General features: G+C 45.3%; 1 protein-coding gene across 10 annotated transcripts in view; it reads left to right on the forward strand.

Moving 5' to 3' along the window:
* The window catches only part of NAV2 (neuron navigator 2), a 768,220-nt gene that overhangs the window by 402,478 nt on the left and 339,542 nt on the right, over positions 1-26,200 (forward strand). The window contains exon 1 of one of the 10 annotated variants that reach the window (XM_074401232.1): positions 21,965-22,316. The exons of the other annotated variants lie outside the window; for them this stretch is intronic. Coding sequence (XP_074257333.1) covers positions 22,266-22,316 — 51 coding nt within the window. The 5' untranslated portion in view covers positions 21,965-22,265. Of the gene's footprint in view, positions 1-21,964; positions 22,317-26,200 lie in introns of those variants that run through there. 10 annotated transcript variants of the gene reach the window in all.

The raw sequence follows: 26,200 nt of genomic DNA on the forward strand, positions 1-26,200 counted from the left end.
GTGGATGAACTGAGCAGGCTGCAGGGGAGGGGGGCTTGGGCTTGGGGCCCAGTGACGCCTTCTCCTATTTTGCTGCAGTGCAAACAGTCAACTGACCTAGGGGATCGTGGGTTCCCTCCATATCAGCTCTGGCTGGTTGTGGTACTGGTGCACGGGGGATTGGCAAGGCTGGCAATCACCCTGTGGCTAGACCCAGCCAGCTGCCGTAGAGGGAGCCATGACCTCACCAGGAAGGCAGAGCAACTGCTTCTGCCCTCTTTTCCACAACCCCCAGGAGATCATTGATCTTGATTAATTACCCCCTCTGAGGATTTTGGAGGAGTCCTCCTGTTTATAGAGAAGGTGGATATTCTAAAGAACCTAGTAAGATTTGCTCCCCTCACTTCTTTCTTGAGAGAAAGAAGGTTCTTTTGTGCAGTTGATCAGAATAAAATCATAGAAGTTTGGACCTGAAAGACATTTTAATGATAATCTTGTCCAACACCCTCACTTATAAGAAGAAACTGTGGCTCAGGTATGATTTGAATTTAGTGTTATGAAAAATAGTCAATGAAACTCTTTCTGGGAAAAAACAAAAACCAAACAAATGCACTTTTCCTGATGTAGTAAACAAAATAAATCGACTGCTTGGTTGAAGAGCAGCCAGCAACAGCACAAGTGGGGCCTCTGGTCCTGGGTACGCCTGGGGTTGGCTACCACAGGAGGTACTTACTAGCTATATTTTCTTGGGCAAGTTGCTTCATGTCTCTATTTTCTCAGTGTTCTGATTTGTAAAATATAAATAATAATGATGTCCACCTCATGGGGTTTTTTAATGTGAACTGAAAAAAAAAACAATATATACAAAGTGCTCATCACATCCTGAAGAATCATTATTCAATGTATGATTACTGTTGTTGCTGTTTGAAGTGCAGGTGTAGAAGATGCAGATGAGTGGTATTGTGAGCATGCAGAAATGCAGGGGTGGGGTGGGGATAAGGTGGTCTACAAATGGCACTGTCATTCTCTTGAGCTCAGCCCTCCATAGCATCCTTCAAAGTTGATTTTTTTGTAAATTTCCAAATATATAGGTGTTAATCCTGCCCATTTGCCTCTATTTTCTGAAAGAGGCAAATGGATAGAATAACATCTATGTGTTTGGAAAAGCAAAATATTTCTGGTTAAGTGAGAGTTCGGCAGATGAATTAGGGTTTAAAACAGAACTGTATCATCATTTCATTTCAAAGGCAGACCAGCGTATCTGCTAATGTGAGTCCTGGCATTGCTCCTCTGAGAGGCAGGCTGGAGAATGAGACCCTCTGTCTAATCCAGTCATTCTAGGACACTGTCCTTTGTCCCATTCTTAGGACCACTCCCAACCCAACTCCAGGGCAATCCAGTAGGTTTATAAGATGGCAATTGATCTTATCATCCTACTAGCATCATATTATGGCTTAGCTGAAATAATACTAGACAGCAATTGTGTTATTAGTTATTTCCCTCCTAGCTTCAGGGTAGAATGCAGGCATGTCGCAGGAAAACAAAAGAGCCATGCACACCATTGATTCGCAAGCTCTGGGAATGACAATTTGCTGGTGATGAAGCACTGACTTGTCCCTTTGGTGGGCTCTTCAAAGGCCTGGCTGGGTCTCACTATGCAAGGCTTCTTTTCCCTCTGTAGAATGCAGTACCTATCTTCATGTTGTGCAAACAGCATCTTTTCAAAGTAAAATTTAGAAGATTAAGAAGAATCTAATGCCCTTTCTGAGAAGGAGTTTAGCTAGGAGAACCAATATCATCCAATACGCTGGGTTAAAAAGAACCAGTTATGAACTACAAATGCAGTTGACCTTGGCCTTGAGATCCGTAGGGAAAACTAGGGAGAAAAAATACTAACGAATCATTAGCACAAGCAATATTTGCTTGTGAGTTCTTCCGGTCAGGGATGTGAATAAGTAATTCTGTCCTGGGATTCTATTGCATTTGCTTTGTGCCCCAAGGTATAGAATTTGGAAAAATACCAGTGCTAGTGGTTCTTCTGCTTTGGGGAATAAATAAAAGGAATTCCCCATGGGCGTGCTGTTCTTTGGAAAACTTCAGCTTACCTGAGTCCTTTGTTGAGATGGAGGCCAGAGTGAGTTTGAAGTGGCTGGTGGGAAATCCAACCACAGGGACCACTCAGACCAACCCTGAAGTCAGGGTTGCTGTGGATGTCCAGAATGGTCAAGGAGAGGGCTGTCTGGAGGCCTTTTGTCTTTGGGGAGTTATTCATTCATGTATCTTCTTTTTATTGAGTACCTACCATGCATCAGGCACTGTTCTAAGCAGTGTGGTGCAAGAATGGCAAGATTTCTATTCCACGGAATTTACATACTTGTGGAGAGATGTGTACAAAACACAAGTAAACAAATGCAAAAGTAAGTGTATTTCAGGAGCGACAAGTACTATAAAGAAAGTAAAGTAGAACGATATGCTCAGGAGTGACAGGGGCAACTTTGTATGAAGGGCTCAAGGAAGACCACTCTGAGGAAGCAGCATGAAAAGTGAAGAACCCACCAGGTAAAGACCAGGGAGCCTGATCCAGACAGCACAAAGGCTCCAGGTGAGGACAGCCTTGGCTTTTCAATGAACACAGTGATGGCCAGTGTCACTGGAGCCTCATGAGTTAGTGGCTGTTTCAGCTTTACACCAGCCTACTGTAACCCCAACTGCAATGTCCACTCACATAGCCATCTCCTAGGGGAGAGGGAGGAAGGGATGTCTAGAACTGCTTTGAGGGCCAGCAAAAATTACTGACAGAACTTATCCTACCCTCCTCGTCTCCATGTTTTACCTACCAGTGAGTTCTTTTAGTTCATGCTCCCGGTTTTCTCCTAGGTAAGTCCGTTTCTTTTCATGTTCATTACCTTCACCCTCATCCAAACCATCTACATCTTTCCTCTTGTTTACTGAACTGTGCCCATTCTCCACAATGTGATCAGAATGATCTTTTAAAATCTCAAATCTGGCTGGGTGCAGTGACTCACGCTTGTAACCCTAGCATTTTGGGAGGCCAAGATGGGCAGATCGCCTGAGGTCAGGAGTTCAGGACCAGCCTGGCTAACTTGATTAAACCTAATCTCTACTAAAAATACAAAAATTAGTTGGGCTTGGTGGTACGTACCACTACCTGGGAGGCTAAGGCAGGAGAATTGCTGGAACCCAGAAGGCGGAGGCTGTAGTGAGCCAATGGTACCACTATACTCCAGCCTTGGTGACAGGGACTGTGTCCCCAAACAAACAAAAATCCAAAACAAACCCTCAAATCTGATCATATCAGACAAACCCACACACACAAGTGCTGAATATATCTTCATGACTCCCTGTTGCTGTTAGCATAAAGATCCAAATCCCTACAATGCTATGCAAAGCCTACTCTATACAAATCCCTACAATGCTATGCAAAGCCCACTCTATACAAATCCCTACCTTCTTCTCCAGCTGTTTCTCAACATCTGTGGCTTCATTTTCCATGCCCTGGCTACACAGGCTTTCTTCAAGTTGTTGCAGTATGCTGTATTAGTTCTGGCCTCATGGTCTTTGCACAAGCTTGATGGCTCCTAATCTGTTCTCCATGCACCTTAGCCTCAGCAACTTCTACCTGGGTCTCAGCATAGTTGCTAACTTCATCAGGGAAGTCTCCTTTACTCCTCAACATCGATCTATTCCAGGGAGTCTTTTGGTTACCTGTTCCCAATAGCACTTCATATTTTCTTCATACTTCTTAGCACACTTGTATTTACTTGTAATGTCCTCTTCTTGCACTTGTCCATAAGCTCCAGGAGGGCAGGAACCTTGTTTGTCTTGTTCACTACTTTGTCCTCGGCACTTTAAAAGTATCTGGAGCACAGTAGATACATGATATGTATTTGTTGGAGCAGTGAAGGAATGAATGCTCACAAAGATCTTGGATTTTAAATGTTCCACTTGAATATGCTACTTGCTTTCAACAAAATGAAATAACAGGAGACTGTCTGTATTTTCTGTTCCATTTCTCTGCCCTATAGAGATGGTGATTGATATCTGGAGTTTAAGCATAGCATGCAAGAATTCTGGCAGATGAACAACCTGCTTAGGAAGTCTGTTCTTGCCTTCGACTATCAGAACAGTGTTATTTTCTTTGGCTCAAAGGAATCTAAGACTGCGTGTACTCAGGGAAATGGTGGAGACCCACGGTGTAGAGTCAGGGCCAGGGGTGAGACTCAAATAATAATCAAGTGAAAGAGGGTTATGTGAAGCCTGGGGGCGACATTGCCTTTCTCAGTGGCTGCAGAATTAGAACATTCTCCCTTGTGTCAATGTGGAAGTGAATGAATTAGACTCCGTTTTATGCTGTGCCTGGAAAAATACCAATGCCGTACTCACATAGTTTCGGAAAGCAAACCCTAAATGCCACTCGGTCTCAGCTCCATGAGAGACTGCTAAGGAAAAAATAGAGGCAACATTCACAGACCATGGGAAATATCACTGAAGTGAAAAAAGATTAAAGCTATGGATTTATTTACCTTTTTTGAAGTTACACACCCCTTCAGAAATATAACAAAAGCGACGGACCCTCTTTCCCCTTCACTGCCCTGCCCACTGCAAAATGTATGGCCATATAACATCCTTCTATCCATGGAGACCCCTCAGGTTAAAAATCCCAGTTAGCAGGTCTGTCTGGAAATTGAGCAGAAATAAGCTAATAAGAGATGGCAAGGACTCACCAGTTAGACAACGTTAAGTCTAAAGAATAAAATAGAAGTAGTGCTCTGTAATTAGATGTTTCCATTCCTGAAGTTCTTCACTTTTTAGAACAAGTGGATTGGCACAGGATGAACATGTGCCTTAGTGAAATGAGTCAGACCTCTAGGGTCTTGGAGGAAGCATTCCTGGGCAAAATCAAGGCGGCCAGCCACTCTCAGCACCTTCCTGGATTCTGCTCTCCACAGTGATACATCCTCTAAAATGTAAGCACCACAAGACTGAGATTTTAGTCTGCCTTGTTCACTGCTGGTCCCCAGGGTGTGTACTTCAGTGCTAGGCACTTAGTAGCTGCTCAATAAAGAAAAGATATGTGAATTATACCAATCAATTAGTCAATCTTAGATTGTCCCAGTTCCCAAAGCTCTCTAGTTTTGCTCTGAGTTTATCAGATTCCTTAGTTTTGATTTATTTGTTCAAGAACTAGTTACTGAGTACCTCTTTGCCTTCCAATAGATCCTAATTGTTCTTAGGCGTAGAACAATGCCTAGTTGAAGATCTCCCATTATACCTGGATTAAAGCCTCAGTTTCGCTGTGTGGGGGTGATGAAAGCCTCAGTTTCCTCAACTGTAAATGAAGTGTGAAAATTAAATAAGGTCATGCAGTTCAAGTACTTGGTGCGGTGCTTGCCACACAGCAGTGTGTTGCTTTAATGAATATCAGGCATTTTCATTACTTGGCTCTGCTGTATAGTTCATAGCTTCCTTTGGGATCCTCCTCATTTCTTTTTATTTTATTTTATTTTATTCTAAGTTCGGGGTACATGTGTAGGTTTGTTACATAGGTAAACTTGTGTCATGGGGGTTTGTCGTACAGATTGTTTTACCATCCAGGTATTAAGCCTAGTACCCATTAGTTATTTTTCCTCATTCTCTCTCTCCTCCCACCTTCTACCCACAGTTCTGAACCCAGAAACTAATTGCTGCTGTCGATACAGTAAGTAAGTATAGCCTTCAGACAGTCCCAGTATGTTCAAACTTGGCTGCATTTAAGGGTTAGAAACATTATGAAATTTCCCCTTCTTTCCATTTTTTCATATTTATAATTTTAATTAAATAAGCATGTATTTTATGATTAAGAATTACTGTATAAGAAGAAGTATTATGGTCAGGCGCAGTGGCTCAAGCCTGTAATCCCAGCACTTTGGGAGGCCGAGGCGGGTGGATCACGAGGTCAAGAGATCGAGACCATCCTGGTCAACATGGTGAAACGTCTCTACTAAAAATACAAAACATTAGCTGGGCATGGTGGCGCGTGCCTGTAATCCCAGCTACTCAGCAGGCTGAGGCAGGAGAATTGCCTGAACCCAGGAGGCGAAGGTTGCGGTGAGCTGAGATCGCACCATTGCACTCTGCCCTGGGTAACAAGAGTGAAACTCCATCTCAAAAAAAAAAAAAAAAAAAAAAAAAAAAAAAAAAAGGAAGAAGTATTATAATGAAAACATGTGTTTATTTAATTGTACTAAATTCAGAAGAAACAAGAAAATTTTATTGTCTCTGGTCTATAGAAACAATTCCAGACAACTGGGAGAGCTCAATTTGTCCATTGTGCCCCCAAATAAAAATGCCTCAACACAAGCACCAAGAAAGGAAGGGCATATTCCTAAGTAGACAAACACGTATTGTTCACGCTAATAGATAGGTGTTAAGAAACGTGAACTCCTGGCTTTGTTTTCTTATCAGTAAAACAGGAGAGGCAAATGGAGAATTTTTTCCTTATAGGTTGTTGTGAGGATGAATACGAAATACTTCACATGTAAGAGTAAGTCTTTGGTACATTCTTTTTTCTTTTCTTTTCTCCAATAGCATCAGGGACATCACCATTCTTTACATTATATGTGTGTGCATTTTGCATGGATGTATATATACATGTCTCCACTTGATGTCTAATCATCTCAAACTGGTGATGCCCAAACCAGAACTCTTGATTTTTCAGACTCATCTCACAGACTCTTTCTCCCTTAGTCTTCCTGGCACGATCTTTGTCAGTGGCACCAACACTTGTCCAGTTGTTCAGACTAAAAACCTAAGAGTCGTCCTTCACTCCTTTCTTTCCCTCACACTCATATTCAGTTAGATAACTTTGCCAATACATTTCAAAATTGATCCCTCTTTACCACACCGACTGCTACTCTCCCAGACATTACCCTCCTTTCATTCCTGTGCTAGTGTTCTGGATCTGACCCCCCTCTGCCGCCACCCTGGACCCTGCAGTCATCTCTAGGTGGTGTAGCCAGAGTGTAGGCACTGACAGATTTACATCAGGTTGTTCTACTTTTTGCTTAGTACCCTCCAGTGACTTTCATTTCCAGTGACTTTTGATAACACTGGAAATAAAATTTAAATGGGTTAATATTCTGTAGGTCTCTATATGAGGGATAAGCAAACATTTTCTATTAAAAGCCAGATAGTAAATATTTTAGGTTTTGTGGGCCAAGTAGGAGTCTATCACACCATCATCTTCTCCTCCTCCTCCTCCTCCTCCTCCTCCTCCTCCTCCTCCTTCTCCTCCTCCTTCTTCTGTCTCCTCCTTCCTCCTCCTCCCTGTCCTCCTCCTCCCTTTTTCCTTCCTCCCCTCACCTCTTCTTCCCTTCTCTTCCTTCTTTCCTCCTGTTCCACCTTCTTCCTTTTCCTCTTCCTCTTCCCCTTCTCTCTGTCTCCATCTCTTTCTTCTTCCAACCCTTTAAAAATGGAAAAGCCTCATGTCTGTAATCCCAGCACTTTGGGAGGCCAAGGCGGGCAGATTGCCTGAGGTCAGGAGTTCATGATCAGTCTAGCTGACATGAAACCCTGTTTCTACTAAAAATACTATATATATATATATATATATATATCTGGGCATGGTGGTGTGTACCTGTAATCCCAGTTACTCAGGAGGCTGAGGCAGGAGAATTGCTTGAACCAGGGAGGTGGAGGTTCCAGTGAGCTGAGATTGAGCCACTGCACTCTAGCCTGGGCGACAGAGTGAGACTCTGTCTCAAAGGAAAAAAAAAAAAAAAAAAAAAAAAAGTTGTCCTTAACTCATGGGCTTGCAAAAACAGGCTGAGGGCTGGATCTGGCCCCTGGGTGGCAGTTTGCTGACTCTTGCTCTGTATGAGCTGGCCCAGCCTCTTCTGCTCATATTTTCTTGCTTATTGCTTTGCTCACTGTGCTCCAGCCTCAGTAGCTTGCTTGCTGTTTCGGGGCACATTGGTCACATTCTGCTCAGGACTTGCACACTCATGCTCCCTTTTCCCGCAACATTGCACCTTCAGGTTTTCCATGTGGCTTGCTGCCTGCCTTTGTTTAAGCCTCTGCTTACAGAAGCTCTTCTTGGAGAAACCTCTCTGAGAAGCCCCTCCAAAATGCTCTCCCCCATCCACCCCAGGCACATGCTATTCCTCAGTGGTTTCTCTTCCTAGAACTTACTATACCTTCACTTGCTTGTTTGTCACTAATGCTGCCCTAGCATCAGCTCTTCCAGGACAGGTGCCAGCTTTGTCTCATTCCCCACTCTCCCTCCTATCACCCAGAATAGAACCTAGCACTTAGTGGTCATTTAAAAAAATATTTGCTGTATATATTAATAAACGTAAGAACAATTCTGCCATGTGGCTAGCTGGTTTTCAACCACTGCAGTGCTACTCGTTTGCAACAAGGCCCTCTTTTTAAATCCTCAGCTCTGTTGGTTCTGTGTAATGCAAAGAGGAATCGGATGAAGGTGCCAAGCAGTGCTCGGGGTGCCTGTGAACTGTGAGAGGCCAGTTCCATGCGCTGTCATGGTCTGAAGGATGAATCCAAGTGTGAACATGGTGATGGGGGAAGAGGGGAGCTTAGCCAGGCTTTGATGTGAGGGGAACTGTCCAGCTCTCAGGAAGCTGATGTCATTGGAGCATCCCTGGACAATAAGTGCTGAGTAGAGCCAATGCTGACGTCTCTTAGGGAAGGAGTAAAATAGCTCCCGGAGCCAGAGGAGTGCTGAGATAAAACTATCCTTCCCAGGAACACACAGCTGAGCCGGCCTGCAAACCAGTTGGTGTGGATCGGGACTGGATGGTGCTTATCAGTCCTGGATGGATCATAGTGTGAAAAGCTGGTAGTTCTGGAGTCACTTCATGGAGCATAGTGCCTCTCAGCTCCAGATGTGAACCCTCCTACCCCTGGATCTCCTTCTTTTTTTTTTTTTTTTTTTTTTTTTTTTGAGATGGAGTCTCACTCTGTCTCCCAGGCAGGAGTGCAGTGGCAAGATCTCAGCTCACTGCAACCTCCACCTCCCAGGTTCAAGCTATTCTCCTGCCTCAGCCTCCTGAGTAGCTGGGATTACAGATGCATGCCACAATGCCTGGTTAATTTTGTATTTTTAGTAGAGATGGGGTTTCACCATGTTGATCAGGCTCGAACTCCTGACCTGGTCATCCACCTGCCTTGGCCCTGCAAAGTTCTGAGATTACAGGTGTAAGCCACCACACCCAGCCAGAATCTTCTGTAGGCCACTTGGTATTGGCAAACTAGAGGGGTGCATCTGGAGCAGCCAGCTACAACCTCCTTCCACTTCATTCTCCTGCCTTGCCTTGCTACAGTCCAGAGGCCTCAGGAGAAATGAGCTTGGATTTGGGTCATTGCAAAAGAGAGCCTGGACCCCTTCCTAGGGTAATTGTAAAAGGCCCCTTGGGGAGTGGACTGCAGGGGATGATCCTGTGGAAGGCTCCAGGAGTACTTGGTACCCTATACCCTCGAGTTTTGTCTCAGAGTCAGATGATGAGTCTTGGCTCAAAGTGATGTCCCAGGATGGGATGGATTGGGCAGTGAGCCAGTCTATAAACTGACTCATGCACCAGGCAGGGACTGGACCAGCCTTGGCCCAGTAACCAGGTCAGGGAATGAAAAGACACAAGAATCTCTTCCTCGGACATCCCTTAGGATAGAAACTGGGGTGTGTAGATCAAGGGAGCCTGTATATGTTCAGATTTGGGAATTTAATGTCCTAGATCATGAGTCTAGCTCTTGATTTTAGTAAATAAGACAGCTACATAACAGGAAGGAAAATGCAGTGATAGTACATGTCAAACTTCATTAAAACCATGCCTCAGGAGCCCAAGGCAGGAGGTCAGATGGTCTGGGATCTAAGCATGGGTCTACACTGTCACCTTGAACCAGTCACTTGACTTTTTTCGGGCTTTGGTGTTTTCTCCTACACAACTATAATGGTAAATCTTGATGTTGTCACCTCATTGAATTATTAGAATCAAATGAGAGAATAATGAAAGCCCTGCAAAGTTAAAAATGCTCTAGCTATGTATAACTTGATCTGCAGTCAAATTGTATAAAGCAATAATACCAATAGGAACAATATACATTCAGTGAGCACTGATGATGTGCCAGGCACTGTGCCCAGTGTTCACAAGCATATCTCACATGGTCCCCACAGCAATCTTCAGAGAGAGCCATCGTTATAATCCCCATGTGCAGATGAGGTAGCAGGGCATGAAGAATTTAAATAACTTGCCCCAAGACACATAGCTTTCCAGGGAAGACCAGAGCTTGAATTCAAGCAGTTTGTCTCTGTAGGATGCACTCAGACCCTGAGGGCCTGCAGTGCAAATCTCTAGGCTCCTAGCCCAGCCCCCTGGCTTCCTTGGGGAGGATAACCAAGAGTCTGTCCAGTGAAAACAGACCCATGTCTATCTCTTCCCTGCAGACGGGCTTGATCCCTGCCAACTTCAGAGAAGCTGCGGAGTCTGAGCAGAGCCCGATGTTTACCAGTTCTAAGATTTAAGGATTCCAGCTGGGACAGCAAATCCTTCCCAATCCTGGGAAACAGGGAGAGATGCCAGGGTACAGGGTCTCCTGCAGGTTATTAAGAGCAGACACGTGTGTTTGGAACTTCCTTATCCAGGATGGGCGTCCTGCATGCATGTTGAGTGGCTCTCAGAAAAACATTTCCTTGAGAAAGCAGAGGCAGGGAGGCAATCTCTGAAGGGCAGGCTGTCTTTTTCCATGTTCTCATCGGGAAAGAGAGAAGAAAAAGCAGTCAGCACTTCCTTTCTGCAGCCCCTCCTCTGGGGGCTTCTCACCCCACTTCACAGCAGCACAGCCCCACGGTGCCGTTTGCTCTGCTTGCCTAACATCAGTCAAGTGAAGTGGAGTTTGATGAGTTCAGCCAACAGAAAGTAGCTGATAAGGGCTTCTGGGCACCCCTCAGAGAATGCCTGAGGAGGCTTTTCAAGGATGGACTGGTATGGCAAAAGGACTAGAAGAAGAGGTATTGAAAGAACCATGGCCTTTGTCCTGGCCTACCGAAGCTTTAGGAAGCCTTAGCACTCGTCCCACATATCCAGAGGGCTGTCTTGAGGCAGGCTAGTTCTGTGTGGACTCCGCGGGATGGAGGAGGGATGTCGGGGACTAGTCTAGGGAAATATGCAGAAAGGCACAGAAGCTTAGGTTCCAGGCTATGCAGTCAGACAGGCCTGTCTTGCAATTCCAGCCACACTGTTTATGAGCTGTGTGACAATTAGCAATTTGCTTAACACTTGTGTACCTCCATTATTTGTACTGTAAAATGCCAGTGGTAGCATATTCAAAGGATTATTGTGAAGACCGAAGATGGCGATTTATATAAAGCACTTAGATAGTGCCTAAGACAGGTATATAAATAATAAATGTTAGCAATTTTTATTATCAGAATGAAGTAATGAAAACTTTGGACACCTCACCCACCTCCGTAGGACAGTGGAGTCTGAGCAGAGAAAGGCATTCTCCTCCAATTGCACCCCCATATGGAGGGCTAATCCCATTGTCATTCTTACCCATCTTCTCCTTGCTGGAAGGATGGACATTCGTCCTCAGTAAGGCCATACTTCAAACCTTGGCTTTGTATCAGGAGCCAGTTACACTTTCTGAGTGTGACTGGCTTTCGGGTTGTGACTCTGCAGGAGACTGCCTAATGGGAGCCAGATTGTGTATAAAAGGGGTCCGCAACCCACAGGCCACAGACTGGTACCAGTGTGTGGCCTGTTTGGAACCTGGCTGCACAGCAGGGTGTAAGCAACAGGTGAGCAAGCAATGTTTCATCTGTATTTACAATTGTTGCCCATTGCTCACATTACTGCCTGAGCTCTGCTTCAGGTCACCTTAGTAGCAGCATTAGGCTCTCATAGGAGCATGCAACTTAGATCCCTCACATGCACAGTTCACAATAGGGTTCTCATTACGAGAATCTAATGCCTCATAATCTGTCACTGTCTCCCATCAGCCCGAGATGGGACCATTTAGTTGCAGGAAAACAAGTTCAGGGCTCCCACTGAATGTACATTATGGTGAGTTGTATAATTATTTCATTATATATTATAAAGTAATAATAGAATTAAAGTACACAACCAATGTAATGTGCTTGAATCATCCCCAAACCATCCACCGCCCACTGGGTCTATGGAGAATTTGTCCTCCACAAAACTGGTCCTTGGTGCCAAAAAGGTTGTGGACTGCTGGTGTACAGGACACGAGGATCAGGGTGAAGTCATCGAAGTTCTCTAGTCATGGATCTGTTGGAGACCCAGGGCCTCTTTCTCTCCCCACTTGTATCCTGTGGTCCCTGGGTTGATCTTTGTAATGATAGAAACTCAGGCTTAAGTCTCTTGCTGTAGTCTCAAGGTTAAGTAGGGAAATCTAAGGGTGTCTTCTGATGGTTGCTTTGAATGTTGCTATGGTCGGGAGCTTTCTGGGAAGACATCTGCCAGATCCCGCCTCATGGGAGACATATCCTGAAGTAGTTTCCTTGATATAGTATGTTGAGAAATGTTCTACCCACAGGGTTCTATAGTCAAATAAATTTGGAAAATATTCCATTTCTGATTTTCTTCCTGGAGATCCCAAATGCTCACTCTCATAGTGAAGCTCCTAGAAGTCTTATAGTTAAGACACATATGTAAGGTTGAAACAGCTAAACTTTGCTTCACACCAATTAATTTTGGGAAATTGGTTTTTAGGAATTTACAGATTTCCAAGTGCCTTCACATGTAGTATCTCACCTGACTTTCAAGACAACCTTGAGAGATAAGCATGGTCATACCCATTTTATAGAAGAGAAGGTGAGATGGAGAGAGTTTATAACTTGCCCCAGATCTTACACTGTGTGTGATTGCATGGACTGAGAAAGAATTTGGTACATTAAATGAGAAATTTACTAGTAATAACACCAATCATTAAAAGCAAATAAAACAAAACAAACAAAAAAACAAGGAAAAACCCCGCTAACTAGGAATGGCACTTATTATCTGTCAAAACCTTTCAGTTGACTGAAAGGTTTTGCACAGTTGAGTACATTTGTATATATTTGTATATATTATTATGTATATTTGTATATATTATGAATTGATTGATCTTAGGCTCAAATTATGTTTATGAGGTTACACAGAGAGACTGAACAGCACAGGTTAAGAATGTGGATTTTGTAGCCAAACAGGGTTTAAATCCAAGCTTTATCACTTACTAGCTGGATGACCTTAAGCCAGCTATATAACTTGTTTGTTCTTGTTTTCCCCTCTGTAAAATATAATTTTCAAGCCTATATTGTAAGGTTACTGTAATGAGTCAATAAGATATACTTTTATGTTTACAGTACCAGGTACCATTCTGAGAAGTACATGAAAGTATTAGCTGTAGTTGCTGCTGCCATTGCTTTTGCTATTATGTAAAGTCCACTTGTCTTGAGAACCTATGAGGAGGGTATTTGGATAGGAGCCAATAGGTCTAAGGCCTAATGTGGACCTCTCATTATGCACCTGTGCAACTTTGGACAGCTCATTTAACATCTTCGTGCCTCAGTGCCCGCCTCAGGAAAATGGGACCATGCCAATCATTCAGCTTAGTTCACAGAGTGGTTCTAAGAATACTGCCAGGGTAACTGATGTGAAAATGTTTTTAAAAGACATAAAACCAGGTTATCATGAGTTCTCGATGTTGGCATTTCAGTGGAATATGACCAGGAAGGAAGCTGTGGAAAGGGATTGAGTTTGCTCTAGAGAACCTCCCTACTACTTCTGTCTACAATCTTAGAAATGCCCAGAAGTGCCGAGGTCAATAAACAGCAGCAGTAATTATGACCAATGCAATGTTGTGGACCTGCACACAAGCCAAAAGCAAGTCATTAGCAGTGCCTGAAGTTTTTCTTTGCTAAACAATGGCACATTCACTTTGATATTTCCCAGGTTGTCCTCTGTGGACTTTTGGATAGAGAGTGATTGCAGACACAGACTGTTTCTGCTGGTGCACCTGTTTCCTCCCACTTACCCTAATCTCATGTTTGTGGATCAGACCCAGAGTGCCAGCATCCACCCCTGCCCCAGTGGTCCTCGCTGGAGGCACCCTCTCCACTGCTGGGTGAAGGAGGAAGCCCTGGAGTAGATTGTGTTCACTGCTCTGTGTGTGCTTGCAAACAACCATCTCCTGGGAGGATTAGCTTCAAAAATGAAGTTAGTTTACGTACTATTTTTGTTCTAAGGGAAAGTTCTCCCAAGCCTCCCATCAGGTAATAATTTTCTAACCCACTTCAAGGTTATTTGTTTTCCTTTAGTTGTTCAATCAGGTAACTTTTAGCAACTACATTCCCTACAGCAAAAGGGTTATTAGGGAGACACTCAGTTCCTCAACAGTTCCCAGGAAACATAGACCACAGTCTTTTGGGAAAGACACTGCTTCTTAAATTGCTAACCTTAATCCCTGATGACCAGAACTGGCCAAGAATGAAAGGGCCCATCCCACAGGGAAAATAAAATAAACAAAACCACACTAACTCTCACCCCCACCAAACCACAGCCACCAAAAACAAAACAAAACAAAAAGCCAACAAGCCAATGCAACCCAGTGAGACTTTGAGGGCAACTCCTTTCTAAACTGTTTCTCTGAGTCATTCAAATACAAAACCAGAACAAAGGACAAAAGTTAGAAGCCATTGAACTTTTAAAATTGCTTCAACAATAGCTAACCATATTTCTGTGCCCACAGTTCTGTGGCAGGAATATTTTTTTTTAAGTTTAAAAAAACAAAACAAAACATTTTTTCCCACCTTACATGAACCCCAGCCCACCTGAGTAGACTAGATATGCCTAAAACGAGTCTTTAAGGCAATTCCCAAAATGACCACAGGTCCCCATACCCTGAGCCTGGAGGTACAGCTCCTAGGAGGGTGGGAGGAGGGAGGACCAGCAGCATGGAGGCCCTTCAAAGGGGGTCAGAGGTCTCCCAAAGATTGCACAATTGTCAACCCTTATCTGCAGCATTGAGGTGGTGGGTGGGGAGGGGGCTGGAGAAGGAGTCCTCAGGCCCCGGATGTTGAATAGAGCAAATAAATGCCAGGGGCACCTGGCAACCCTCAGATTCGCAGGAATAGCTCATCTGCTCTTGGGACATGTGCCCTGGGTTGCTTGGGACCAGTTTGTCTGCTTGAATAAGTAAAAAACCACTTACCCTGGAGCTTTCAAATTAGTCTTCAATTATTCATTCATTCATCCTGAAACTTTTTACCCTGAGCGCCTTCTATGTTTTGCAGTGTTTTGAGGGCTATAGAGAGAAATGACATGTAATCTTTGCTCTCCAAAAGCTTTCCTTCTGGTAATATTTAAAAGAAAATGTCAAGTACATATCCAGATTCCTAGCAAACAAGTGAATCTTTAGACTGGTGAGGGCATCATGAATTTCTGATTTTTTTCCTGAGGTCTCATCCAAGATGCCTTTATGCCAGTATTTCTGGCTTTTCATTTCAGTGCAGTTTATTTTCATTACATTTTTGATGGTACAGTGGAAATGGGTCTATATAGGGGACTCAGATTCTTCTGGAAAATTAGGGAGTAGGATGGGATGATTTTTAAACCCCCTAGAGTTCTGACACTGAGTCTATTAATTCCATTTAATTATACCAATGATAAGCCAAGTACTCTTCTGAGTGTACAACGATGAATAAGATAGAATACCTGTTCCTAAGCAACTTATAATCCAGTTGTAATAATATTAATGGCAATGCTGACACCCATAACAACAAATGAAATGTATCCATCCCCTACCATAAGAGGAGTTGTACTGTTATTAAAGCCGTAGGGGAGATAGAAACAAAGTACTAAGAGCATATACATACTTCTGATGAGTGAAAAGGATCTGAGAATTCACCAGCAAAGTTAGTTTTGCTCTGAGTCTTGAAAGATGAGTGTGGAATCAACTGGCAGAGAATGGAAGGAAAAGCATTCCATGCTGAGGGAGCAGCCTGAGCAAAGGTATGGAGGTGCGACCATGTATGACCTACTCCAGAAGAGTAGGCAGCCCACAGGGACATTGGGAGGAGTGATAGGAGACACTACTCTACCTAGAAATTCTCAACTCCCACCCGACCCCCACCATTAGAAGGAAGAAAGTATCTGAATTGTCGGGGGAGCCAGGAAGTGACAAATTAAACCCTGTCAAGGGAAAACACTAAATGCAGTGGCATTTAGTATGTGCATTGGGGAGATGACTTTACATAATTCTTTATCTCAAGAAAAAAGAAAAGGGGAGAGAGGAAGGAGAGAAATCCTTTGCTAGCCCAGCCCAGCCCTTTCTGGGGGCATATTCATTCATTGGTAGGCTTGTCAGTGTGACATTGTATCTGCCCTCCTGAAAGCCATACATCTTACTTTCAAACCCTCCAACAGCCTGCGACCCCCTGCAGACCCCAGTGTTCCAGGGTTGACCTTTTGGTAGCAGACTTACTCCCCTCCAAGGCTGCTGGAGCGGAGATGGCACCTCTTGTGCTCAGGCCTTCCTTGTCGCTGGCTTGTGGACAGGAATCCTTTCTTCTCTAGGAAGGATTAGTGCTTTTCTTAAATTCAACTTTCAAGTTCTGAAAAGCCTACCAGCTGTGTACTTCCACAAGCCTTTTTATTTTAATTTTTATACATCTTCTTCCTTTATATCCAAGGTCTCTGGATACCCCCAGAGTAGGAAAGAGCCTTTAAGTCTGTAAGCTACTTGCAAAAATGTCTGCACACAGGTTGTCTTCATTATCCCAGAGGTGGCAATTCTGGGGTTTCATTTCCTGCATGTAATATGACAACTGCAGAGATAGGGGACCAGGCAGGGAAGCCTGAGTTTTACTCCTGTTTGGTGGCTTTCAAATCAGATAAACAGGGCCAATCACTCTCCCTCTCTGAACCTTTATCTGCAAAATAGGAAAAAGGATCCTTTTCAGTACTGCTGTGATGAAAAAGTGAAAGGTGCCCCGTATCACGCTCAATAAATAGCCACTACTATGGCTAGGATTTTCATGTGACATGCAATGTGAAGCTCTTCTGTGATATTTTTATATTCAAGCCCAGCTATTTTAGGCGAGGTGGGGTGGGATGGGGGGGTAATGGGCTCGCACCGACAAGCTATCTAGCTCATTGCCCCTCCCCATGGAGTGCCACACTGCTTCTTATCCTTCTTTTGTCATTCTAAGACCATGTAAAAGCTGACATCCCCTCCATCAGCCTTGCCTCATGCGTGGGTGGAGAGGCGTTAGCCCACATCATGCATGGAAGCAGTCTAGAGAGCCTACTTTGTCTGAAGTTCCCCTGTCCGGCCCCCACCATGTCTGAGCTTTTTCCCATTAGTCATCGCTTTGGCTGAAAGAGTGGAAGACCCCTGTTAAACTGAAATACGTTATCTGGGAAACACATTAAGCCATTAACAGCTGGACACAAATTAGTTTATCAGACAGGGGTTGGCCTTGCAGAATTTAGGAGTGAGAAGCAACTTTATAGATCATCAGTTTCTTAGTGAGGAAAAGAAGGTCCACTGATGAGCAGCTCCTGCTCAGGGAAGTACCAGTGGCACCTTCTGGGATGCCAGGCCTCAACACTGCCTCCTGGCCTGATCTCCCCTTTTCATTCTGCCTTGATGAGCAGGATGGACAGTCCAACTTTCATTCAGGAGATTTTTATCATGTGGCTGCCATAGCTGGGCAGGTGCTGAAAATTCAGAGAAGCGTGGGAGACAGACATAGGAATAACTGAGCATGGGACAGGCCTCTTGGATGCTAGGATGGGAAAGATCTGGAACAGAGGACACTCAGTGAAAGGCAGATCCAGACTCTGAGGGGTCAGCCCCTCCAGGGGCTCCATGGTACCAGAACGCTGAGGCCCTACCTTGTGGCTACCATGACAGTTCAAGAACGATCATGCTCAGGGAGATAGGATAAGCTGGCAATGAAGAACTGCCTGCCAGGGTCAACACTGTATTGTTAGGCCCAGAGGATGAGTCAGAAAGCCATGAGCTGAAAAAAGAGGCCAATGGCTGAGAGGAACAGACTACACTTCAGGACAGACCTTCACAAGCATTGTTCCATGTGGTCAACACAGACTGATGTCTTTCCCCTGCTTCATGTCAAAGGTCTTGGTGGGGGATTATGGAAATGGGAGAAAGGAGAAGAAGGGTGGTGGGAGAGGTTTGGTGGATGAGCAGGTTGTTTTTTTTTTGTTGTTGTTTTTTTTTTTTTTTTTTTTTGAGACGGAGTTTCACTCTTGTACCCAGGCTGGAGCGCAATGGCGCGATCTCAGCTCACCGCAACCTCCGCCTCCTGGGTTCAGGCACTTCTCCTGCCTCAACCTCCTGAGTAGCTGGGATTACAGGCACGCGCCACCATGCCCAGCTAACGTTTTGTATTTTTAGTAGAGACAGGGTTTCACCATGTTGACCAGGATGGTCTCCATCTCTTGACCTTGTGATACACCCACTTCGGCCTCCCAAAGTGCTGGGATTACAGGCTTGAGCCACCGCACCCGGTGATGAGCAGGTTTTAAGAAGCCTCTTCTGTCTCTGCAAATCTACAGCGTCCTAACACCTGTGAATCACAGCCATTACCCTTTGGAACCACTGGTAGCATCATGCTGGTGATGTCACTTATCTTTTCCACTCACCTCTTCTTGCTTGGGTCCTCATTCCCATCTCCTGCATGATTTCAACAGCCATCTAACTGGTCTCCCTCCCTCCAGCTTTTACCTTTTTATAACTATCCTCTCGCTGTTACAAGGTCTTCCAAAAATGGGAATTTGGACAACTCACTCCCTTGATTTATAAGAATTAAGGATAGACTCCTTTACAGGGATCTTGCTTGTCCCAGCCTACAAAATAACTCCATGTGATGTGAGCACACAGAATCTGCCATGAACTTTCCCCCCTCAACACCCTTGCACACACAATTCCATCTTCCTGAGATGCTTCTCTCCTCCTGTCAAACCTGCCAGAAGCAAGTCAGCATCACCTCTGTGAAGTTCTTCCATGCTCCTTGGCCTTGTGCATTGTTCTTTTCTTTTTTCTTTTTGCAGAGTTTGGGTCTTGCTCTGTTGCCCAGGCTATAGTACAGTGGAACCATCATAGGTCACTGCAGCCTCAAACTCCTGGGCACAAATGATCCTCCCATCTCAGCCTTCCAAGTAGTTGGGACTAAGGCAGGCACATCACACCTGACTAATTTTGTTTTATTTTATGTAGAGGCAAGGTCTCACTATGTTGTTCAGTCTGGTCTTGAACCCCTAGACTCAAGCAATCCTCACACCTTGGCCTCCCAAAGTGCTAGGGTTACAGGTATGAGCTACTGCACTTAGCCAGCTTTTTTCTTTATGACCCAGGTATACACTATACAGCCCTCTTTTGTAGCACATGTTGTATCACATTGCAACTGTTGGTATATGTGGCCATTTTCTTGCTAGATTATGTGTGTGCATGGTAGGACACACACACACACACACACACACACACACACATACACACACACACACAAGACAAGGAGTTCTCTCTAATTCTCAACACCCTGGACAAAGCTGGGCAAATACACTATGGTAGACACTTGAGGAGTGTTTGCTAAATGAGCTAGAATACCTATGCCCTGAAGTGTGTGAGATCTGAATGGAAAGGCCACAGGCTTTTCCTCTTTAATTAAAGCTGAGGCAGGTCCCTTCTGTATCTCCCTCCACACCTCCTCATCACTCCTTGTACCATGAGTGGAATTTTTTTCACCTTTTTCCAGCAAAGATTGGAAACTAATTGCTCATTCTATGACTTTCTGCAGATGTGTAGTTTCATAAATGTTGTGGCTATCCTGGAAAGCACAATGAATCTAATGATGCTTTCCCAGAAAATGTATAAATCCCTGATCTTGCAGCATTTTCACACAATCAGAAGGATTTTGGATTCTTCATCCACCCACTCAACTCCAAAGAACCCTTGGCTTTAAAAAGCTGCGATAGAGATATCTTATGTTTTGCTCTCTTAGCCAATAAGATTTGTTAAGCTTTATTTTTGGAAAAAACGTTATTTTAGGATTTGTTTTCCAAATATATAAATATATTTTAATATGGAATATGCTTTTTCAAATGACACATGCTCTCTCTTTTCTGATATGTTGTCCTAACCTGTGCCCCTTCCCTTGAGACAGCAAATATTGCTGCCACATTTCATTCTTCAGAAGTATGTGTGGGGATGTACATAGAAGGCCCTCTTGTCATTTCATCTAAGTTAAGGCCCAAGGCAGAATGTGGAATCTGCTGCCTGAGTCTGGCTCAGTCCTAGCTGTAGAGGAAGCTGCATGGACTTACACTAGGACACTCATCAGCAGCCTTTCATTTGGGAAACATTTACTGAGCTCCCACTATGGGCCACACCTGTTCCAGGCACTGGGGAACAGTAGGGGAACAAAACAGGCAAGGTTGTTGGAATTTGTAGTCTAGTGGGACAAGGCAGAAAAGAAACAACAATACAGGGTAGCTAAGTTAACTTAGTAAGCACAATAATGACAAGACAACAGTAATGGAGTGGAAGAGAGTGTGGGAACGAAGTTTGACATTAGAAGTCTGAAGTCCCCATGAAGAGGTGACATTAGACATGAGACCATGGGCAAGTCCAGGGAGAGGAACTGTCACTGCCAAGGTCCTGAGGTAGGAGTGATTTGGATGTGTTTGAGAAGAAGAAAGTGGGCCACTGTTCTGCAGCATAGCCAGCCAGGGACAGAGGGTGGGAGATCAGGTTGCAGGTCATAGAAGAGAGTTGGGATTTTTAAACTCTGAAAGGAAATCAAGTCCTGAAAGGTTTAGGTAGGGTGACATGTTGATCTAATTGGCATGTTTTAAAGATTAGGATGAAAAAGATTAGGACCAATTTTATCACCTTTCCTCATTATAAATAGTTTTGACTACAGAAATAAACATATAATAAGGCAATCCATGAGTTCTCATTATAGCTCTCTCCCGGTTGGGCAGGGGAGCCAGGATTTCCATCCTAAGATGTCATGGCTGCCCAAATCAGAAACAAGCTCCGAGGTCTGGGTGGCTAGTGCCATCTTGCCTTGGGAGCTGAAGGATTCTTGAGCCTTTTCAGAATATCCTAAAGTTGGGGACCCCTGGAGGGTCACTGCCAGATGAGAGGATGCTGGCCCCGGACAAGGGTTGGGCAGGAAGGTAGGGAGGTCCCCAGTCGTCAAAGGAAGACACAGGGGGCCTGTGGCAGGTGGAGGAGGCAGAAGAGGAAAGAAAGGCCACAGGCTGCCTCCTCTGTCGCTGCCTGACCCCTCCTTTGTGGAGGGCCTTGAATGTCCTTTCTCCAGCAGTGGCCAGACCAGGTGTGTTTGGAAATACCCAAACTCTGCCCTTCACGTGGCAGGAAATAAATGTTGCTGTGGACGCAGCATGTGGGCTGGGGCAGGGTGTGTGTGTGTTGGGGGGGAGGGTGGTGGAAGATTAAAGTTGTGGGGGTCAGAAATGCACCCATCCTGCAGCTCTATTTCCAGCTGCTCCAGGGGGAGGCGACTCGGACAACTTGAGTTCGGTGCAGAAAGAAAATGCGGATGGAGCTGAGCGCACGTGGTGAGGCACTGGCTGCTGTGTGGGCAAAGAACCCGTGGAGACCCAGGAGCCACGAACTGCGCTCCGCAGCCCCTTCCCACTGCCTCACCCTGCCCCTCTTCTGCCCAAGGCTCTTCCTACTACCCAAACCCTCCCTGAAATAGTTAAGTATCCTCCTACCAACTCCGACCATCTTTCCCCCTTCGCTACAACCTGCAGCAGTGGCGAACGGCCCCACTGAAGCGCCGGGGGCCACTGAGGGAGGCCCGCCGGCCAGCGAGGGGGCGGGGAGCTCGCCGGCCTCCGACCCCTCCTTCGCCCCCGGCCGCCGCGGCCCCAGCGGCCTCGGCGCTGCGAGGAGCGGGCGCTTGGACGCCGGGGGAGTTGTTTGATTTGGCGGAGGCGGGGAGGCTGGCGAGGAGCGAGCGAGGGAGGCACGAGAGCCGGGCAGCGCGGGCGCCGGCCTCCAGGGTAGGGTCGCCGCGCGCAGCAGCTGCCCAGAGGCGGGGGCGAGGCGGCCGCGGGCGCCGGGGATGCCCGGAGGGGCCGCAGCCGAGAGGAGACCCGGGACTGGACGGCGCGACCTGCCCGGCGCGCGGGCAGGTGCTTCGACTCCTTTTTTTTTTTTTTTTTTCCCCCCTCCTCCTTTTTCCTCTGCCCCTTCCTTCCTCGCCCTGAAGTAAGATGAGCGTGATGCTGTGGCGCTGGGAACAGAATAACACCACCATGAAGCTGGTAAGGGTGGATTGCAGACCGCACCCCCTGGGCGCTGCTCTACTTTTTAATCCCCCACCCCGCCCCCATCCCCTTTAGGAACTGGCTCGGGTGGTGGTGGAAAGCCCCTGAAGTGCATTCCGCACTTGGTATCTCCCTTATTGTTTTGAAGCTAGATCTCAGGGAGGTGTGTGTTTAAACCAGGAAAGTCGATGTGTGGATGTCTGTGGTTGTGAGTGAAGTGGGCTGGGACTGGGCTGCATTATCTCTCTTTCCCTTCCACCTACGAATTCCTGGAACTCTCTTGGGTTGCACACGCTGGGATTGTCTCCTACGAGTAGGTCTTCGACCTCAAAGCTGGTCCCTAGACAGCGTGGTGGTCTGCCTCCCACAGCCCCCATTGTGTCTTGCTACTTTGGGGTGCACACAGCTGTTGATCTCTCTGGCAGTTTGGCTTGTTTGTGGGGAACACATGCGCCCCCAGTGAGTATGCGCCGCGTCCTCCTTTTCTCCCGCCTCTCACAATGGCTTAGTTCTCTTTCAAGCTTGCAAAGAACCATCCAGGCTGCAGGTACTTTTTCCCTCCTCCGTTTTCAAAAATAACCGCCCATCACTCCTGGGAGAGCTGATGATAGAAGGATTTTCCTTGCTATCCAGAGAAGCCTGAGTTGTTTCTCCATCTCAATGAGGAAATGTGATCGGAAATCTCTGGGTTTTGCTTTTGTGAATTGTTTTTTTTATCGGATAGTTTCAACTGGCGGGGACCATAATTCCCCCATTTTAAAGTCAGCCAGTGCTGTGGCCAAGTCGTTTAACACCCTTGGATGTCAGTTTCCTCCTCAGTAAAATGGGGCAAGTTCCCACCTTGTAGAACTAGTGCCAGGATAAGAAATCATATTTGTAGATTGCCTGGCATATAATAAGAATTCAAGAAGAAGTAGGTATTATTAATAAACTGGAATCATAATTACTGGTGTGAACTCTTTAAAGATGCTACTAAAAAAAAAATCACAGCAGCTACATTGGATACCAAGATACTAAATCAACTAAAGCTGGGTATTCATATAATGAACTTATTTGTTGGAAAAATGGCACCTTGCTTTTCATACTTCTTGTGTTATGTTTGGCCTGCCTAACTTTAAGCTACTATTTTACAACTTCGTTTAACGTGCTGTAACATTAGCAGACGTTGTGCACCTTTGCTGTGCTATACCATGATTCCAGCTCCTTAATCCTTTCCTGGAATCTTTCTCCAACCAGACTGGTGTAGAAGAAGCCAGAGTTTCAGGTAATTTCTCTCCAAGCTATACCTGAGATGCCACTCCAACAGACAGCATAGGAAAGCTGGGTCCTAATCTGAACTGCCTAGGGTCAGGTTGCCAGTACTAAGTGCTTTTTTCAAAAGAAGAAAAAGAGTGATTTGCCAGGCAGGGAAAACATAGAGCCTCCCAGGGGATGGCTTCTGGAGCTTGGTGGCAGGTGGCCCTGGTAAGGGCTGGGATGTCTTCTCCACTCCAGTATTGCTGCCCCTTTAGTCTATGGAGGGAGCTTTCCTCAACACGGGTCAGAGGTCAGCCTTTATTGGGTCTGCCTGAATCTTTAGACCTGTCTCACTTTTCAAATTAACTGTGAAGACCACCAAGGTAGTTATGGTCCACCAAAGTACCCCCTTCCCATGAGGTGTAGGAGGGGCTAGAGGAGTTCAAGCAACTGGGAAACCCCGAGGGAGTAGCAGTTTCTGTCCAGTATACCCCACTGCCCCAGAGCCCATACAGGAAGAGGCATGACTGTGTCTTGGCATCGAGATTGTCTCAGATATCCTCAATGATGAGCCTCAGCTTTTCTGTGAATCCTAGGAATCACTGACACATCGTTAGCTGACATATCATTAGTTTGCTTTTTGTTCATTCACTTATCAATTAATCAATTTACCAGTTACTTATTGTGTCTTTTGTGCAGAGCACAGCCTCAGTGTCTGTGTTCATTGTGAAAGATTTTGCTTGCAGATGATTCTTGGTTTGAATTCCAGCCTTGCTACTTACTAATCCCTGAATCAGTTTTCCTCTTTTGTAAAAGGCTGTTTCATGACTCTCTTTCCCCAGGCTGTGAAATGATGAAATGAGATAATATAGGAACATGATCCAGCATAGAGTTTGAAGCATGTTTGTCTATTAAATGGGAACTATCATTATTTTCTTCAATGGTGAATGAGACATAATCTCTGTCCCCACTCTACGTTATACTGTTGGGTGAATGATTGGTTCTTCTAACGGGCTCTGGGAAAACAAACCTTTCTTACCTTTGAATCATTAGTGGCCCTCAGCAGGAAGGAGCTCCGTGGGAACATCTTGGAAGTCAATTGTGTGTGAATAACCACCCCAGAATGGGGCCTGGGGCCAGAGGTGGGTGCCTGAACTTTTATCATGGATGCACTTCAATAAACATGAAATCAGTTAACCCACAGCTTGAAAATTCATTGTTTTGTTTAAATGGTAGAATTAAAGATCTTGCTTCATGTTCTGTTTTAAGGCTAATTGGATAAAAAATAAGGCCCAGAGTAATGAGAGGCCAGACTTGCATCTCTATATGTTAACTCTGCAGGGGAATGTCAGAAATGCATCTGCCCACCTAGGAGAGAAGGCAGTAGCTGGTAGATCCTACATCTGTCCTATCTGACCGGGTCACAGGCCTTTGATGAAAGTGAGAGGAGGTGACTGCCCAGGCCCAAAGCACCCACTGAGAGGATAAACTTGGGGCGAAGCCAGAGAGCATTCTGTGGTGGTGCTGACATTCTTAACACCTTCCCTCCCCACCCCAGTTCCCTTCTTTTAGATTCTTTGGACTTAGGCAGAGCAAGGAGAAAGAGTGGGGCCGCTTCTGGAGCAGCTGGTATTCTTTGACGAGTGGTAGAGCCCAAGAATGGTGAGAAGAAAGGCTCTGAGAGAGGTGCCCCTGGCACCCTGTGCTAATGCATAGAGTGCAGGTTGTCCAGTCACAGAGACCTGCAGCCAGAGCTCTGGAAAGGAGCTACTGCCCTGTGATGTGGGCCAGTTGCTTCGCCTCTTTGATCTTTGGTTTTCTCATTGTAAATGGAGATTACAGCACCTCACAGAATTACAGTAAAAATTAGGGGAAAAAATGTATCCGATTTGAGCTCAGCGATCTGCAATTAGTTGGTGGGCAGTGAATGGCTGCTCTTATGATGACAAGATGAACCAGTAGTGTGCATTTCTTCACACACAGAGAAAAGCCTCAATGGAAACACTCCCGAAAGTTAATAGTGCCAAGCTCTTGGGGGAAAGCTACCAGGATTTTTTTTTTTTTTGTCTATACTTTTCCTTATATTCTAAATTTTGTAAAATGCTCATATAGTACATTTATCATCAAGGAAATATTTTTTTAAATTTCTACTAAAATCATATTAATAGCTAACATGTATTGAACCTTTACTTTGAGATTTACATGCAGGATTCTATTTCACCTTTCCTACAACCCTCTGAAATAAAAACTATTATTATCCCCATCATTCAGATGAGGAAACTAAGGCTCAGAGAGTTAATGACTTGCCTGAGAGTCCAGAACTAGTAACTGTAGAAGTGCTGCTTTGTCTGATGGCAAAGGCCGTGCCTTGAACTGCTCTATCTGACACACTGGATGCCTCCTAGAGTGCTGCAGGGCCTGCTGCTGAGGTGAGTCTGCATGAATGTGCAGTTAGACGTCTGTCCTCACTGCTGTGGTTCTCTCTCTGAGGGGCCTCTCTGTTCACTGCAATCCCATCTTAGCCCCTTTGATCAGGGAGATCCTGGGAGGGAGGAAAGTGGGAATGGGTTGGGTCATCACCCTTCAGCATCTTGGAAAACACTTATGGGAGCTCTTCCTCAAAAGCAAGGAGAAAGTGGCTCTGC

The sequence above is a fragment of the Saimiri boliviensis genome, chromosome 6 (genome assembly GCF_048565385.1).
Source record: "Saimiri boliviensis isolate mSaiBol1 chromosome 6, mSaiBol1.pri, whole genome shotgun sequence".
NCBI lineage: Eukaryota > Metazoa > Chordata > Mammalia > Primates > Cebidae > Saimiri > Saimiri boliviensis.